At 36.8% G+C, this 14,301-nt stretch overlaps 1 protein-coding gene across 3 annotated transcripts in view; it reads left to right on the top strand.

Annotated features, from left to right (window-relative positions):
* The window catches only part of HELZ (helicase with zinc finger), an 83,414-nt gene that overhangs the window by 16,124 nt on the left and 52,989 nt on the right, over positions 1-14,301 (top strand). For 2 of the 3 annotated variants that reach the window (XM_082774974.1, XM_082774973.1), the window contains exons 1-7: positions 558-785; positions 2,582-2,618; positions 5,952-6,076; positions 8,924-8,980; positions 9,614-9,662; positions 10,092-10,167; positions 13,190-13,388. In XM_082774974.1, coding sequence (XP_082631100.1) covers positions 576-785; positions 2,582-2,618; positions 5,952-6,076; positions 8,924-8,980; positions 9,614-9,662; positions 10,092-10,167; positions 13,190-13,388 — 753 coding nt within the window. In that variant the 5' untranslated portion in view covers positions 558-575. Of the gene's footprint in view, positions 1-557; positions 786-2,581; positions 2,619-5,951; positions 6,077-8,923; positions 8,981-9,613; positions 9,663-10,091; positions 10,168-13,189; positions 13,389-14,301 lie in introns of those variants that run through there. The other variant, XM_082774975.1, reaches the window with a different exon arrangement.

Genomic DNA, 14,301 nt, shown 5'->3' with positions numbered 1-14,301 from the left:
CCCCCAATATTAACTTTAAAATTACTCAAGAAATTCTGTTGGCGAGGGGCGCGGAGGTGGTGGCATGGCAGGGTTTGCTCAGACATGAAAACAAAGCCCCTGACGGAGGTTTGCTGTTGACCTCCCATCCGTGCTCATCTGTCCTGTGCCTTGGCTCGCCCTCGGGTGGGACAGGGATGCTGGGGGAGCAGAGCAGGAGTTGGGGAACAGGGAAGGGATGGACGAGGTGTATCCAAAATAGCAGTTGTGTTCGCAGTGAAGACCCACCAGCAAAGCGCGTAAAGCTGTAAAACCACTGCTTCCTTTCGTACAGTCAGACATGGGCTTAACTGTGGTCTTGAATTAGACTCAGAACTGAGAGCCAGGAGGGATGGAGGTAGGAGCATGGAGAAAAGAGTGGGAAGAGGTCAGGTAGAGGGGGATAGGGAGCGGAGGTGGCATACACCGGCGGGGATGTGCCGCAGCACCTTGAGGTGGGATCGGAAGTTGGTTGGCGACTTGTCCCTGCCATCATGCAGCTAACCAACGTTTTGTCGTCCCCTCTGCCCCCACTCTAGGATTTCTGTCCCTGAGTCATGGCAGACAGAAGACCAGAGAAGTCATGTGAACAAGCATGTGAATCCCTTAAGCAGCAGGATTATGAAGTGGCAGTGAAGCATTGCACAGAGGCACTCCTTTCCCTCAGCCAGTACCCCCCAGCTCACCTCCCGGAGGCATGCCAGGCAGAAATCGACCGCATCAAAATCGAGACTCTTCTGTATAGAATTGCTTCCTTTTTACAACTTGTGAGTGTGACTCTTTCATAGTATCTAGCGAACTGGAAAGAACAATCGAGTATCTTGTGCCATCAGGATTTAAGTAAAATTCAGCATTTGCCTGTAGTTGGCATGTTGGTTTGCCACAGAATTCTTCTTGCTAGAACATGTTTGAGGATTCTGTCATGTAGTTTTCTCCGATCTGTTTATTTTTCAAGATTGGGACCTCTAAATAGTTTGGGTCTGAATCACAGTTCCCTAAAAGGATGGAGAAAAATAAAATAAAATAAATATATATAAACACAACAAAAACCCAACAGCTGTAAATACATTCCAGGAAGGAAAAATAACTGGTTTTAGAGTATTACTTTATGTTCATATAATTATGCTGAATTACGTACCAAATTACCTTATCTTTAAAGAGCATTAAATTCAGGTTACAACTCTAGATGTTCAAAAAAAACATTAAGAAACACCAGAATTCAGGCAACCAGTTCATACTTAATTTAGCTGCCTTTGCATAGCCTAACAGTAGTCTTTTAATATTTGATCACATACTAGCTTTCCATTGCTAGGCTAGAGCATGTCTGGTGAAAGATGTAACTTTTAGTCTCCGGCAGGTTTTTAATAGAAATGTGAGAACTGTGAGCTTTGTGAAGTTTTGTAAAGTCAAGGCAAGAAGCATATCCCTGAATTTTAGGTGAATCCATTAACCAAAAACATTACCTTCCTTGAATGCTCTAGAGTGCTACAGCTCCTTAAAGGAAAGGATGTTAGAGTGATTAATGTGATTTAACCTACATTTTTCCTTACCCTTCTGTTTTGAGAACGTTATCACAAGTTTACAGGGCCTTCTCCACCCTGAATCTTCACATACTATGGGTATGAACAATTCCATCCCATATGGTGAAGTGTGGCCAAGTTGTAAGACCTCTCTGGGCAGCTTTAAATGAAGTCATGCCCATCTGATTAGGCAGCATTTTTAAACTTTCTTTACTAGACAGCTGCTGAATTTGACTATTCTGTGTGCAAAATGAGAATTGGAAAACTTTGTAAATTAAAATGTGACCTATAGTATAGCTCCTCGGGGGAAAATTCAGTAATAACTAAGGTGTTTTTTTAAATTGGAAGTTGTGTTACTACAGATTGACTTCTCAAAATTATTTACATAGGGTAAGATACAGTTAGAGGCTTAGCAGTTCTGCATTTCTGACCTGGATGCCTCTGAAAATGTTATGAGGCACTTCTCTGAATGTTCAACATAGTGAAATTTGTTGCAGTAAGCCGTTAGGGGCTTTGGAAAATTCTTGTAATCAAAATCTTTTCATTAAAGACTTGGATTACATAGATACTTAAAGACTCTTTTCTTAAAAAATCTTAATTTTCCTTCTTATTTTTACTAAAAGAAGTATTGTTTTAAATCACCATTGATAAGACAGAGTAAAGTAAAGTATACCTTACAAATGCCAACAGTGTACTAGTACGACAGTGTACTAGTAAAAAACAGTGTCTAGAAAGAAAATTTTTATATTTTTTCCTAGGTGTTGTGAACCACCTACAAAATACATACATAAGCATATACCTTTGCACATTCATGTACCTCTTTTAGAATGTCCAAATGCTGAGAATTTGAGGAAAAGGTCAGCTTTCTAAGAATTCATTATATTTTATTTGACATGTGACTGATGTTCTTTACATGTTCTACCCTGGAAAAAATCGAGGTAATGGGTTCTTAAAAGTTTTAAGAAACTTCTAGCTGAAGCATGTAGTTGTTTGTGCTAACTGGAATAATGCTATTTTTAAACTTTTCGTGTTTTACCTTTCAGAAAAAGTATGGGCAAGCAGATGAAGACTGTAGGCATGGTATGCTTCTTTCTTTCTTTTATTCCTTAGTGTTTTAAATTACAGTCAGTTGTCTGAATTTTAAAATCTGGTGCCCAGATTTGTTAGTTTGCTAACAATGGATGTTTTGCTAGTTTAAAATTGTGTATCTGTTTTATAATACTTTTTTTCTACTTTATTTTTTTAAGGAGATCTCACAATTTTGTAACTTATGTTCAAGTACCAGAACTAAAATACAGCTGCCTTTGGCATAAGGGTACCGTTTGGCCAATAGATATTTTAGCGTACAGATATAGGACAGATTGATAGTGTTTGGATTTTTAGGGTGGTAAAGCCAACTGCTTGTTCCATCTTCCTTCCTAGGGGCATTGGTTGATATTTAGGTTTGTATTTCAGGTGCTGATATGGGGGGAGGAGGAGAAGGAATGATGTACTTACATCATATATGTGCTTACATACATGCTATTAAAGGTTCCAAATGTGTGGCAATGTCACGTTTAAGTTGTGTCTTCCATGTTATGATGCCTTGTTTAATTGGGGTATTTTTAAAGGAATTAACCTTGCTAATATTTTGTAACTGATTTATAGTGAAAGTGACTCAATACTTAGTGAGGACTCTGCTGAGTTTGGTAAACATTGGGTCAGAATTTATCAGTTAGATTTGGAAGGAAAAGCGGGGCAGATCCCACCTTTCAGTTTTTATTTCCTTAACTATTCACAAATTTTAAAGGAAATTTCCTGAAGCCACAGTTCTGTTGCATGGACTGTGTGATTACTCTTGTGACATTCCTGCACTAGCAGTGAAAGCCTTTACACTGTGGTGGTTTTCTGTTTGTTTGCTTGTTTTGTTTTTAAGTGCATTTGTTTTCGCTGATGCTAAGTCATAGGCTGTGGAGTTTGTGGGGGTCTGCAGACTGCTTATGATGGTTCACAAAGCATAAGTAGGAAAAGTAAATGTAATTTCAGTAGGTGTAATTTTCCCCCATAGAAAACATTTAAACAAATTTTAAAAGGCTGAACATCGCTTAATCAATGCCATTCCTAAAATAGGTTTGTTGTCTTTAAAGCTGCTTCTTGTTCTAGCTGTTGATATGTGCCAAGGGTGCAATATCCTGACTAACCTCACAGTTGTCTTTTATGGTGGCAAATAAAAGTCGGAGAGAGACATATGGGAAGATGAATGGTGGTTAAAGGAGGTAGGAAGTGGGATTCTGTTTAATGAATAGTGTTCTCATTGAGGAGATCTGATGGGTTTGTCATAAGGGTAGCTGACATTCATCCGTGGAGCCTTTTTCTTCTCTTGGCATGTGTGTCAGAAGTCAGTATCTCAAAGGAACAGTAGCATTAACTGTATTTTTTCTTTCTTTTGCTGGATGCACGTAGAAGTGAGTGGAATAGGAACACCAATCTCTACTTTTTTAATCTGAAAAAAGTAGAGAAATTGGCTTTCAAATGTATATGAGCAACAACGAATTGTTACCAGTGTGATGTTAATTTCCTTAATTCATCCCAGCATGTTCTGCACTTATTTTTTCCAGATCTAAAACTGAAGACATTTGTCAGCTTCACACCATATTATTTCCCTATAAAAAGTGTGGTTGTGTATTTATGTACTGGTTAAATAAAAAATTAACAATTTGATTGGGGTTTCCTGTGTTGTGCTGTTATTGATTGTAGCCCAGCATTTGATGAGTATCTGTATTGTTTATGATCCTGAAAGTTCTTGGGTTTAGTTTTCTTTGAAATATCCTTGGGAAGAAAGAAGCTTAATATGGACTAACTGTGTTTCCTTGATGCTTACAATTTTTTTTAAAGAGAATGTTTTTATTCAAGCTGCTGTCCCATCTTCTTACAAGCCTTGATGTGTTGCATTCCTGTGACTATTTTATTTTAACCTTGAACGATAAATACATTTTGGAATAAATTGAGAAATACATGTTCCTTAGTGCTTGCACTGTTGTAAGGAATGATGACAACTTAGAATCTGTTAAATTATTCCACAAATCTCTTAACAAAATAAATTAGTTTGTGTGTTGTAACTTTTTATATGCAACTGCATGTTTTAACTTGGTAGTACTGGGTGGTTAATGCTACGAAATGTCATAATTGGACATCTAGTCTTTGAGGTTAAAATAGCAAACTGCCCAACATGCTAAAGCTATTTCTGGTGCTGCTGCTTCTGATTTGGGAAGCAAGCTCTATTTTGGGAACTGTGGTCAGTATCATCAGAGTGGTGAATTCAGAGTAATCTTTGTGGCGCTTTGTAAACAGCATTTAGTTACCATTTCGATTTGAAGGGATGTCTGGTTGTTTTTATGTGTTTTTGTGTAACTATGTTTTTTTCTGTTGTTTCATGAGATTTTTTTTGTTGATGACACGAGGTCTGTTGAGTGAGGAGTTTGATTTATTCTAAAATGTAATGCTGAAGATGTGTTGGATGTAAGATTCCTGTTAGTACTAAAACAAGCTGTTTGCATCGAAGGTCTGCATGAGTAGCAGTGTAAACACAGATGTTGATGTTGCCTGCAATAACACTAATACATATTTTAATTGTTTAATTTTAAACAACTGTCCCAGGCTCCTTTTCAACTCACATGCGTAACTTTACTAGCCTTTTAGTTGCTCAGAAAGGCACTGCTTTTTCTGGACAGTTAATACACATGATTAAGTGTTATGCCTCCTTGTCTGAAGCCCGACTGTATCATGAAATAAATCCTTTCACTATTGGAAGTGTCAGTGAAAGTGTCTGTTTGGCTAGCTATCTGATCCAGTGCTAGAAAACATTAGGAAAGTTTTCTGTTACATGGAGCTTGTAAACTTCTGGACTCAAACAATCGTTCCTATATCCTGCACTTTACAGCATAAGTGAATAAAAGCCCTTTTAAAGTAACAGGAATTGACCACGAGGAGGTTAGCTATATTTGGAAACTACAGGGCATGCTTTTTGTGAGCATGAATGGATCTTCCTGAGCATGTTTGTGTTACTGAAAGGTTGTTGGTTGCTGGTTGTTTTTTTTGTACCCTTTCTGTGAAGAGGAGGTCCTTTGTGTCTGCGTCAGATATTTGAATTTACCATTCCCATATTTAATTTTTGTCTATTTTAGCATGTAAACCTTACAACCTTTTTTTTTAAGCTCATGTGCAACGTTTCTTAGATGGTGTGAGACAAGTTTCAAATTAATATTAGGCATGAGTAAGTAATGCTTCCTTTCCATCCAAGCTGTGTCTTTCACAGAAGCCACGGACTTAACTCAAATTTCAGACGTTATTTTCATGTTAAAGGTGAAGGAAAGCTGTAGGCTTTATTTAAATGCATGCTGTGATGAATCTAATACTTGCTGATTTGTGTTGCAGTGCTGGGAGAGGGGCTGGCCAAGGGAGATGGATCTTTCCGTGCAGTGCTCTGCTGCATGCATCTTAAAGGGAAGCTGCAAATTGTGTCTAATGTTCTTTCCAAATCACTGATGGGTGAATCACTGGTAAGTGTGTTTGCTGTAAGCTATGGAACTTAGAAAGCAGTTTTCTGTTTCCTTTTTTCTTTTGGATGTATTTAATAACAAACTTCTGAACATGTGTTTGACTGACAGGTTGCAACAAAAATGTTTTTTTATTGAAAAGACAAAGATAAGTCCATGGGCATGCATATTTAATAAGGATACCGTTGTTGCATTGCCAGTGTTTTGGAGTTGGTACAAATTTTGAAAAGTTTTTTTGGTTGTTGGCTCTGAATCATGAAGAAATGCAAAATAATTTGTGTATTTGGGCAATGTAAACTTCAAACTTTTATTTTGTTTGGATTGCACCTGACACGATTTTGTGTGCGCTTAATAACTTCAGCCTTTGAAGCAGAAAGAATATTGCTAGGATTATTAAATAGGTAGCTCACAATAAGTTGTAAGAAAAAGAAAAGCTTATCAGGGATTAAAAACAAAGAAAACAAGAAAGCCTTGCATTTCAAGACAAGAGGAAGGTTGGAGTTTAAAGCTTCTATGTTACCTTTACAAGCTTTGACAGTTCAAGGATGTTCTTAACCCCATACATGTAATTAACAGTTTTGACTCCTGTGTGACTACTCACATGGGGAAAAGTAAGGACATATGTAAGTCTCCAAAGGATAATATCCTTTTAATTTCTGTAATGTAGGTTAAATAATAAGCAGTTCTTCGCCATGAACTGCTGGTGGTGCTAAATCCAAAAAAATGGTCATAGCACAGCCAAGAGCAACTCCTGTCAGACTGAGGAATGTGGAAGTGACATCAGAAATTGTAGGAGAGCCCATTACCTTGAAATGGGATGTTGGGAAGTAAAAGCGGGGAGAATGAGTTTGCTTTTGAGGTGTATCAATGCATAAATGTTGCCTTGTAATTACACATTGCTAAGTGATTAAAGATCTAGCATGTTCAGTATTAGTTAAACGCAACTTGTATTTTTTTCTGTACGTTACAGGAGTTGTGTTGCTGCTTCATAAGTTATACAGAATCAATTTCCTGATGAGATACTTATGAATTATCTTTTTTTCCTGTAAAAAATATTAATTGAGCCAAAAGATACAGAAACACTGAATGATTGTGCAGTTCAGTAATTAGATATTCACCTAGAAAAGGACCTGAAATGAGCTGAAATTGTCTTGGTGCTTAACTTAATCAGTGGGGTGATTCTGAGGGAGTGTTCTGTTTGTCTGTCCAGAATACATCCTGATTTTTTTTCTTCTCTTTCTCCATCCCCTGCTGGTAGTTATTTTTATGTAAATAAAAGATTTTCCTCTGTCTGGCTGCTGTTTTCTAATGAAAAAAAAAGTTTCATTGAAAAATTGCTGGCAAGATCAAAGGAAACTTGCCTTCAGAAAAAAAAATATCAGTAAACTAGCCAAAAGTTCCTTATCGTAGGAAATGTGCGGTGTTGCACAGGCTTGTTTTGAGCTATTGTTGTGTAAAGAAAGGTATCTTCATATATAATTCCAGAGTTTTTTCCCAAAGCAAAACTTAAGAAGTTTTTACAACCTTTAGGTCATTAGACGCTGTTTTCAGTGGGAATATTAAAATCGGAAACTAACTTACTGACTTCTGTCAGTGTGTGAGAGGAGAAATGAAACAAAGTTTTGGAATGAATTTATTGAAGAGCTGGAATCCATCCAGTTTCCTCCCCAGTGACTTAAGAAAATGATTCTTGGTAACTTTATTTATGCATTAATACATTTAAGCTCAGCACGTTCAGTTTGCAACCTTTCTGCTGAAGAAGTGAAAAATCACTTTGAAAAAAACCTGAGTGTGTGAATTTTTAAGTGTATAAATTTTCAGTAATTTTTGCTGCTCAGTAGCACCACAGTCAAAACGTGGAGAAATCTAGCACATGCAGTGGGACTTGATTAAAGTCTTGCATGAGTTTTTGAAATAAAAACACAGATCTAGATTCTTTTCTTCCAAGTTTTGCCTTATATGAGTATGAAATTGTTGCACACTAGCTATCTATTTCAGCTAAATTGACTTTTGAAAGAACTTAATTCAGATGTGCTTGGGTCTGCAGTTATTTTTCATTACATGGCTTATCTTTGCTTTTTAGTAAAAGCTCTGAAAACGACCCAGTCTACATCAGAGCAGAGTTATGAAACAGTAGAAATCGATAATCTGTGAAATACATCCTTAAGAAGAAGTGAATCCATTGCTGCACCGGCAGTGACAGTTCAGTTTATCGATTCCTTCAGAGATGAAGTGTTTCAGTAACTGCAGCACATGGCTGATGTATAGTGCTTTTTGTCAGTAGCTTATGAAGTGCTGTGTAAAGGCAGGCACTACTACTATCAACATTTTGCAGATGGAAAACTGAGGCATAGAGATGTGAAGTGACTTGCTTAAGGTCACCCAGCAAGCTGGCAGCTAAAAGTATAGATGTAGAGCATAGAGACCCTGTCCATCGGGCTATCATGCCCCCACGGCTGCCTCGTGTGCAGAGTATTGCTCTGGAGGATAGCATTTAATAAGCATTGTAGCTATTAATACTTGTTTTGGGTGGTAGCCAAACTTCGTAAGAGTTTTTTTTTTTTTTTTCTTTTTTTCCAAATTGTTCTGCATATGCTTGTCCTATGTTGATATTCGCTGCAAATCTGGTGCTGTGTTTGGCCAGGGTAAAATTCACCTTTTTCACCGTAGTGTTTGCTCAGTGTTATGTAGTAGTATGTCATTTAAAACTGTGTACTGTAAATCAAATTCATGTTTCCTTGTTGCCCTTCTCCTTGGTGGTGGAAATGAACTTTCTTGCTGTTGTTTAATATATGTGAAAGTTTGAGGTTGATAAATTAATGTTCTTTCTTCCTCCCCTTCTCCCCCCAGAACGGGATGGTAACTAAAGATCTGACACGACTGAAAACACTTCTTGCAGAAACAGAGGTAATAATGAGCACTTTATTGGAAAATAATGAGTAGTAGCAGATGCAGCTGAAAAGCTTGTTTTGATGTGTCCTGGGAGACTGGGGCTTGCTGTGAACATACTGGTTCAGATCTGTTGTTTCCACTGGTGTGTTGGTCTTTACCACCTACCTTTTCAGCTGCCTTTCATCCCAGTTTTGCATGATACATGAGAAAATAGTGAAACATGCTGATAGGTTGAAGTAGTGAGTAGAAAGAATTCAAAGCATTTAACGTATATTATTTAGGTATTGTCTTTTTCTCATTGGTTTGGGTTTTAATGTAAATTGAAAGATGAAAGACATCTCAGTACCGCTTAGGCTTCTGACCTTTTAAATTTTGATTGCAGTCCATGTTAAAATGATCACAGAGTGGAACCCTCTAAAATTTTATTTTAAAGATGAGTGGACTCAGTGTTCCTGTCAGAATCCTTTTATCAATGGTAGCAATTTAATAGTTAGGAAATATTTTTGTAACTAGAAGTGATGTCAGACTTCTGAATGCTTTTTATTGATTGTTCTGAAACACGTTTTTGAAAGCAAAGAAGCCAAAGTTGTTCTTATTGATGAAATTGTTTTGTGCTTCTTTACAATTTTTTTTTTTTAATAATTGTAGGCAGCTGGTAAAGTACCATCAGGATATCATGTAGAAGATTTAGAAGAAGGTATGTAAATCATTTCTAAAGCTGCTTCATCTTGTGGTGAGAAGACTTGAAGATTCTTGAATGTTTAGCACTGGATAACAGTCAGAAAGGAGAAAGCAGGCTTGACTGTTTATCTCGATGAACTCTGGGGACAGAGGTAGAATTTGTGTTCAAATCGTTTGAATTTGAAGGCAAAAGTTTCTATTTATTGGTCAAAGTGTTGTAACAGAGCTTGCTTCATTCTGCAAAATCTTTGAAACTTGCCTTCATACCCTTTAATTCTTTGTTCTGAATTAATTTGTTAGGGAGTAGACTTTTTTTTGGTGGATGTTTTTTCTTGTGAAAACAGTTTGGGTTCATGTTTAAAGACATGGTTCCCTGGACAGTTACTATCAGACTCATAAATACTTGGCTATTGGACAAGTAACCTGACTCTTGACTACCCCGCAGGGTCCCGGGATGGCTGGCAGTTCCGCCCTCCACCCAGAGGAGTCACAAGCAGTGAAGAATATACACTATGTAAAAGGTAAATTGAATGCTTTATACCAACATTCTCTAAGGCATCACAACACTTCCTCTTTATTAAGCTGCTAACAGAATGATTAGGAGGTTAGGAGCATGAAGGTACTTGTTAGAACAGGAGTTGATTAATTCACAGGTTTTTGGATGGGTCAGTAGATGCAGAGGCACCTCATTTCTTCTGTAAAATGAAATCACTCGCTCTGTTGTCATAGGAGTAGTTTGAGCAACATTTTTCTAGTGACAAGGCAGTATCTTTCTCCCCTCCCTTTTCTAATTTGTATAATTTCAGAGATGTGACAAGTTCACTTCCACAGACAGCATCGTTAGCAGGCTGAAGCACAGTGAAGTGTACTTTGACAGTAGATAGGGTGCATGCTTTTGGAGAAGTAGGATGAGTAGATGAGGTCTATCTTCAGATAAAAAAAAATGTTTGCAGTTTCCCTCCAGATCTCATTATGTCCATTTTGCCTAAATTCGTATATGTAGAGGTGAATTGTCTTGCTGAAAGTCCAAGTGCTTGTGCTTGTATTGAAGTTTCTTCTCCTTCTCTTTTTCAGTCCACTAGTCAAATTTTCCTGTGGTTTATATTGATAACACAGTATTACTTACATAAGTAGTTACAGTTAATACATACGGTGAAAAACAATTATTGTGCACTTCATTCTGCCATATCTGTAACTTATACCTTATTATCAACGTGGGTAGCAATCTGACTTGCTTTTTAGTTGATGCAACTGAATCTGCTGAAATTGGGTGTGATTTTCTAGAGTTGCTAAATCCTGCCAGCTGTTGACTTTTAGCAGATCTTATGCATAATTGACATTTAAAAAAAAATATATAAAAAATTCATGATGACTGTCTGAGCAGCATCCATACTGTGTTTTCAACCTCTGCTCTGAAACATTTTTCCACGAAAGCTGTGATTAGCTTTACTGGTTACCTTCTTATGCACACTACTTATGTTTACAGTGAGAAGGATGTGCTTTTACTCAGCAAATCCGGATGAACAGTAGCATTCCAACCATGGATTAAATATTTTAGCTTCCTTATAAGGGGGCAGTTACAAGTACTGAATATGGATTTTTTGAAGTTGGGGTTTATTTTTCCCCTGTGTGTCATAAAGCAGTAGGAGTACATCGTATTTATTCTGGATAATGAAGTTACAGAATTGCAGCTGTACTAAATAAGAAACTAAGCATTTAGGGGAAAACAAAGTGTCTATTAACACTGAAAATTTGGAAAATTTGCATAATGATGACAATTTTTTAAGGTAATATGCTTTCTTATTAAATAATGAAAAGGAAAAACATTTTAAAGTCTGCTGGATAGCTAATAAGAACAGGTCAACAATTTATTTTATGCTTGTGCTCCATTTACTTTGGGGCATAAAGATCATAATTGTACTTTAGCATTTTAATACATCAATGCAGTGCTGAATTTGAAAATGTGCAATACAACATTGAAACTGACTACCAAGAAAAATATTTTAATTTAAAATATATTAAGCAACATAGCTTGAGAACACCTCTAGTAATAACATAGTATATATCACGCTTATTTTATTTGCCATTTGGGTGCTTAAACCTTTAAATAGTTACACCATTCCTTTAAGAAATGTGTATGCTAAACCAAATTACAATCAATGATACAAGTGTGTCCTGGTTATCCAAGTATTTTTGCTGCAAGGTTTTCATGTCATAGTCAGGTATTATTTGTTTTTGTCAGATAGCTCAAAGTCGCGTTCTAATTCACATTATATTTTACATTACATAATAATGTTTACTGTGGAAAGGTTATTCAGTCACTGATGATGTTCAGCTATGTTCTTTGATGTGGGGTGCTCACTTTTGTATTCATTTAGTCTTGGAGTCTTGGTCCTTTTGCTTTTGCAGTAAATCATCAGTGTAGGAAGAGGTTCTTAATATAAGTATATATATTGGTGTCTGTGTGAAATTCAAATATAGTTGCGTTTACAGACTTCCCATCAATTTAATATCTTGACAGAGATCAGGATTCCTGACTTTATTTATTATAAATGTGATGCTTACATTAACACGCAAACCAAAACCCTACTGGCCTGGTCTGTATCTCCAATGCTTCCTGAGTACCTTACGTAAAACAAAGCAAAACAGAAGAAAACAAACAAAAGAACATTTTGTTATTTGTTTTGCAATCTGTTTTTTAAGGGCTTCACTTTTGAAGAATGATGAAAGTGCAGATACTGCCTTGTGTTTTTTAAATTTCATGCAGCCTCTAATTGTAAAAAGTAGTTCATAAGTTATATAGGCGTTTAAGTAATAGTTGGCCCACATTTGCAATAAATTCTGAGAATCTGAGAACTAGAATGCTTAAATTGTGCATAGACATTAGGAATATTGTTAATTTTGATGCAACAGCATGTGTTATTACATGAAAAATGGACTTTTTTTTAACAAATCCAGAACCTCTTTAAGGAGTAGATCTTCTAGACTCATGCACTCTTCACCAAGAGGATTAAAACCTTTTCCTTGAGAGATCATTTCTGTGTAGGTGTATTTAATAGAAAAGACCACGTGATGTCACTGTTGCTCTGGGAAAAACTGCTGAATGAGCACTTAACAGCTAATAGCATTAACTATTGGAGGCAATTATGCTGTATCTTCCCTTATTACAGCATTTTATTCACGTTAATACAGTGCCTAGCAATTTCAGGGATGGTCCATGATCTCATCATTTTAATTGCTGTACAAGCACTTGATTATTTTTCTTTGAAGCTGGAAATTTCGTGAGAAGACTTGTGTCCCCATATGTTTCAAAGAAATTTGATATACTTTACTTAGCAGTAAGAGAGGCTGCTGCCTCTCTTACAAAAAGCTGTGTACATTTATATATTTCCAAATTAGTTCCCATGGACTAGAACTGCCTTTAGTTCAGAGAGAGACTTCAAGAATGTCCTTCTGGCTTTAAAAGTAAAATCTTGATAAATTTCGTTTTTTAATTGGAGACCAAAACATTCAAGGCATAATCGTTTTTCCTATTTTATGTAGATTTTTAGAGCAAGGGATCTGCAGGTACGGTGCACAGTGTACTTCAGCACATTCCCAGGAAGAGCTAACAGAATGGCAAAAACGATATGCTTCCCGCTTGATCAGATTAAAACAGCAGAAGGAAAACAAACAGTGTTCGGGCAGTTATATGGAAACCTTGATTGAGAAATGGATGAATTCGTTATCTCCTGAGAAAGTGGTAAGAAAATATACTACTTCCCTATGTGTTCATATTTAAAACTAACAGATGAGCCTGTTTTTGGCCCTTACTATCAGAGCTGGTCGAATTACTCATTACCAAGAAATTGTCAAACCAATTTGCTCCCCTTTCCGTCCTGCCCTGTGTCTTCTTGCAAAGATACCAGAGACTTGGTCTGATTTCTGCAAATGTACTTATTCTTTTCAGGAATTCAAGGAAGAGTTTGTGAATTACAGCTTGTGGATTAATCAGTGTTCATTTTGCATATGTATTATTCCCAGTGCAGGATGAGTCAGCCAAGTCTCATGGTATTGTTTCTGTTCTTTGACTGGATAGCAAAACTTTTTAAACCAGAGAACAGTAAATGGTGAAGCTTTCATGACTTACTGGACAATACTGTTTGTGCATGGCTCCTTTTTCTTTGCCTGTAGCCACAGGCACTTTTATGAAGAACAGCCAATCCCCAATGTTCAAAAAAGTTTGAATCCTGAAGAGCGAGGGGTATGGCTATGGTCAAACTCAGCAGCTGTTGGGAATTCCAAATAATGTTTTTGCGACATTCGACCAGCTCTACTTACCACTGACCCTAAGGAGTTTTCGGTCCATCTATTGTTGATTAAAGTCTGGGAAGAGTGGACTTCCTGCAAAATGGATTAATGAGTAGAAAGCCTCATTCTAGTTTCCTGGTGTCTCTAGAATTCTCATTGATGTCATTGAAATCTGGGGTCTTCTGGAAATAGTCTTTGGGCCTCATTGCATCAGATCCTTCTTTCCATATGAAATCATGTTCTATTTTAAACATCTACAACTAAGTTGGATTTTGAAAATTAAGTCCTGTGGTTAATTGTCCATAAATGGTTGTACTCTTTTCTTACATAGTATGATCTAGTGGATTTGTATTGCTTATCTCTGA

The sequence above is a fragment of the Aythya marila genome (assembly GCF_965140915.1).
Source record: "Aythya marila genome assembly, chromosome: 18".
Taxonomy (NCBI): Eukaryota; Metazoa; Chordata; class Aves; order Anseriformes; family Anatidae; genus Aythya; species Aythya marila.
Note: the sequence above shows the minus strand (reverse complement) of the source record. Positions and strands in the feature narration are given on the sequence as shown.